The sequence below is a fragment of the Paroedura picta genome, chromosome 9 (assembly GCF_049243985.1).
Source record: "Paroedura picta isolate Pp20150507F chromosome 9, Ppicta_v3.0, whole genome shotgun sequence".
In the NCBI taxonomy this organism is placed as follows: domain Eukaryota; kingdom Metazoa; phylum Chordata; class Lepidosauria; order Squamata; family Gekkonidae; genus Paroedura; species Paroedura picta.
This window is the reverse complement of record NC_135377.1, coordinates 20,350,540-20,354,762: the sequence shown is the minus strand read 5'-3', so window position 1 is coordinate 20,354,762 and position 4,223 is coordinate 20,350,540. Positions and strand designations below refer to the sequence as shown.

General features: G+C 45.6%; 1 protein-coding gene across 1 annotated transcript in view; it reads right to left on the bottom strand.

The window, feature by feature from the left end:
* RGS22 (regulator of G protein signaling 22) overlaps positions 1-4,223 on the bottom strand; it is a 76,183-nt gene that overhangs the window by 10,669 nt on the left and 61,291 nt on the right. Inside the window, exon 23 of the mRNA XM_077351811.1 lies at positions 3,382-3,561. Within this exon, the coding sequence (XP_077207926.1) occupies positions 3,382-3,561 (180 nt within the window). The remainder of the gene's footprint in view (positions 1-3,381; positions 3,562-4,223) is intronic.

Here is a 4,223-nt window from a genome sequence, read left to right as displayed (position 1 = left end):
ATAAACCAATATATTCCTAATTAATGTCTTGCATTAATAAAAAGATGGGTCTTTTAAAAACCTTTTTTCCCCATAAGTGAAATACAAGTCAGGATTTTGGGAAGAGGCTGTGGTCCAGTAGTAGAACATCTACTTTGTGTGCTGAAGGTCCCAGGACAAATCCCTAACACAGCATTTCTCAATTTTTGTACCTGAAACATTCTTCAGGCTTCAAGAAACCCCAGAAGTGGCTTGATTATGCAGAATATGGTTGGGAAGCATAACCCTGTACACACCCACCTGGGCCCCCTTCCTTTCCCACTCCCTCCAGACCCATCACTGGAGGGTAAGGGGCTGGCCAACATGACCATATTTGCTCATATCGCCCGATAAATGTTTAACAAATTTTAAAAATATATTAAAAACTAATTAACACCCACCCGTTCAGGAAACCCTTCCATAGCCATCAAGAAACCCCAAGGTTTCACGAAACCCTAGTTGGAAAAGCCTGCCCTTAACATCTCCAGTGAAAAGGACCAGGGAGAAGGCAACATGGAAGACCTCTGCCTCAGACCCTGGAAAGCAGCTGCCACTCTGAGCAGACCGTACTGACCAATGATAGTGAAAAAATATTGGTGCTTGCAGGAAAAGAATCTTTAATATTAGTGAAACCCCAACATGTTGCGCGTCAAGCTCCTTCAAGAGGGATATCACTTCAGTTGATGATGTTTATTAAAATACTGCTCTAAGCCAGCTGCAAAACTCACACCTAGGGTTGTGCGGTTCGGCGGCTAGTGCCATGGCGCAGAGGGGAGGGGCACTGGCGGCGGCACACCAACCAGCGCCCGCTTGCAGGCACAGAGCTCTGGTGCACTGCTGCTGGTGCCACCCCTCCCCTCTGCACCATGCTGCTAGCCACCTTGAGCTTCGGTGATCGCTAAAGCGGACAAATCGCACCAAAGCGTGCAACCCTATACACACCCTTTACAAACCCATAATCCAACAATTCATGGTAGTGTACAAATGTCCAACAATCAAAACAAAATTAAACATTTAAAACATTATGAAACTACAAAAACACATAAAGATTACTGTAGGCAAATTTCCAAAAGCACAACTTTGTCATAATTTGCATGCTATGGCACAGTATTTGGCTATTTGGTGACCTCAGTTTTTAATTTTCCTTTCCTCAGAGCCACTGGGAATCCGGGGCAAGATGGGGGCGATGATTTTATTTCATAATCCCACATAAAGTGAGCATCTGGAAAGGACATGTGCTATGATCTCCAATTCACCACCTCCTCATATACAGATTCTCTCTCTGCTTTTGGAGTTTTTTTATAGCACCCCCTCAAGCAAAGCAAGGGGTAAGACAGGGTTGCTTGTTGGCCCCAATGCTGTTTATATACTACATCAATGATATGGTAAGTTATCTGAGCTTGACAGACACGCACCCCCCCCCCCCAAGACTGGTCTCTCAAAATATCCCAGCCCTTCTTTATGCAGACAACTTAGTACTGCTAGCCAGAATACCAGCTGGTTTCAAAAGGGCATTGAGTAGACTTGTGGAATACTGGAAGAAAGAATAATTACAAATCGACTATGAGAAAACAAAAGTAATGGCTTTGGGTAAATACTACAGAAACAAGGCCTGTCCTATAGGAGGGGGAAACGTAGAACTAGGATTGAGTGCTCTGGTGCGCTTTGGAGCGCACCAATGACCAAGGTGGCCAGTGCCATGGCGCAGCGGGGAGGGATGGGGCAGCAGTGGTGCACCAGCCAGTGCCCACATGTAGGAGCAGAGCTCTGTGCCTGCCTGTGGGTGCCAGCTAGTGTGCTGCTACCGGTGCCACCCCTCCCCTCCGCGCCTCGGTGCTGGCCGCCTCGGGCATTGGGGCTCGCCGAAGCGGCCAAAGAGCGCCAGAGCACTCAACCCTACATAGAACAAGTTAAGAGTTTCAAATAATTGGAGGTGAACTTTCAGTCCTCTGGATATCACGTCAGATTCTCAACAGAATGTTACTTTCCCTTCTACTGAGAATCTGAATTGATATCCCCCTGAAGAAGCTTGAGGCAAAATGCATTAAAGATAATGCATTTATTAATAAATATACTAAATATTAAAGATTTCTTCCTTACAAGCACCAATCGTTTTGTTCTATTTTCTCCATTGTACTTGGCGTGGTCCTTTCCTTCTTTCTGATTCAGTACAAGCCATGCTCAAGTGATTGTTCCTTCTTTCATCATCATAATTCAGTCCAAAGACAATGGGATTTGTTTTGAAACTTGTGGGATATTCCCCTCTGAACGAGCTTCTAAACAACATTACAGTTGGGTGAGGGTAAATTTTAAGTGATACCATCACTTTTTGGAGTCTGCTTTGAACTAGAAGAAGAACGACCATTTCTAAAGCAGTGGCAGAGATTCAAAAGATGGTCATGATGGCTCTCCAGTTGGGCCATAAATCCCCTATGATGCAAATCTCTAAAGAAGTGTTTAGAGCCAATCTCCATTCTACCATTCCGATAACTATTATGAGGCAAATGGAGCCAGATCAGTATTCAATTACCTGTGTCTACAGAGCTAGACTATAAATTATGGGGCTACCCAGCTTGCCAGGGCACCATTTCTCTTTCCCTCCCTACTCCTGTGCATTCCAAAACCTGAAATACTCCAGAAATTCTGGGGGATAAATTATTGTTACCCCAGTGATTTCTGGAGTGCTTTGCAAAGTTTGGGATAGTCCTGAGCTGACACAAAACTGTTAGTATTGGGTTTCAGCTCAGTATATCCAAATGCACGCCTTTATTAAGTCAGGGATTCCCCACTAGGGATCTGTGGACCCCCAGAGGTCTGTGGGAACTCCAGAGGGGGTCAGCAGCCTTTCCTCCCCTGCCTTAATGGACTCAGTTACAAGCTACGGAACTGGCCACTTCCATTGCTCCCCTTCCCTAGTGTGAGTTCTCTCATGGTTTCTGTGCCTGGGAGGTGGGTGGAGCCTGCACACGACTCCTAGCTTAAACCACTTCCTGTCTTCCCCCCCCCCCCGCCAGTCCTCCTTGAGCCTGCCTGTTAACACAGGTGGTGATGTCACTTCCAGTAACATGTCATCACTTCCGGGTGTATAGCCAGCTGACATCACTTTCGGGGCTCCTCAAAGCCTGAAAAATTTTGACCTCCATGGTCAAAAGGTTGGAAAAGGTTGGTCTAAGTAGACAATACTGACCGTGGTGGTCTAATGGACTGATTCACTATATGGGAACTCTATGTGTCTTTCAAGTCAGGGATCGTGACTGTGACCCACCATGAGCCACTATATGGGAGTGGCAGGATATAAACCAAATCACAGGAACCAACTGGTTAGACTAGACTTTCTCAACCAGGGCACGTGAATTCTCGTACCTGTGCTTCTCTGAACACATAAGGACCCAGCTCTTTCCTTTGCTCAACAATCTTCTGAGCCTGTTCTCTAGGAATGTCAATCTGCAGAGTCGGTGGAATGGAGGACTGAATGAAGCAGTTAATGATGGCTGTGATCTTATTTTGGAGAAAGGCGTCATCGCAATGGGAGTGGCACATGTCCTGAAAAGGGGAAAGTACAAAACAAAGGAAATGTATGCAAAAATCATAACCAACATGCAGAGAAGAAAGCTCTGAATTAGACTTTATGGCAGAACCAGTGTTTACCCTTCGAACACTTAGGATTTGACCAGATATATGGCTTAAGCCATGTTGTATCACTTGGTGTTTTGTGCCTTAATGCTGACTATCTCAAGCATCACATCTAACAGAAGATAATAAACTGTCACAGATTTAAGATCATGTGATAAAGCAACTTAATGAAGCAGTGTTAAAAGAAAGACTTTTTGGAAATCCTTGAGTCTCATGATGGAAGAAAGGAAGGACATCAATGGAGCAAATAAGTAAGGGTAAGTAATGCTTTGGATTCCATGGAGGACTTTCGTGGATGGAAGAGAGGGCAATTTTTTTCAGTTCCGCCTCTTGTGGTGCAGAGTGGTAAGGCAGCAGACATGCAGTCTGAAGCTGTCTGCCCATGAGGCTGGGAGTTCAATTCCAGCAGCCGGCTCAAGGTTGACTCAGCCTTCCATCCTTCCGAGGTCGGTAAAATGAGTACCCATCTTGCTGGGGGGTAAACGGTAATGACTGGGGAAGGCACTGGCAAACCACCCCGTATTGAGTCTGCCATGAAAACGCTAGAGGGCGTCACCCCAAGGGTCAGACAT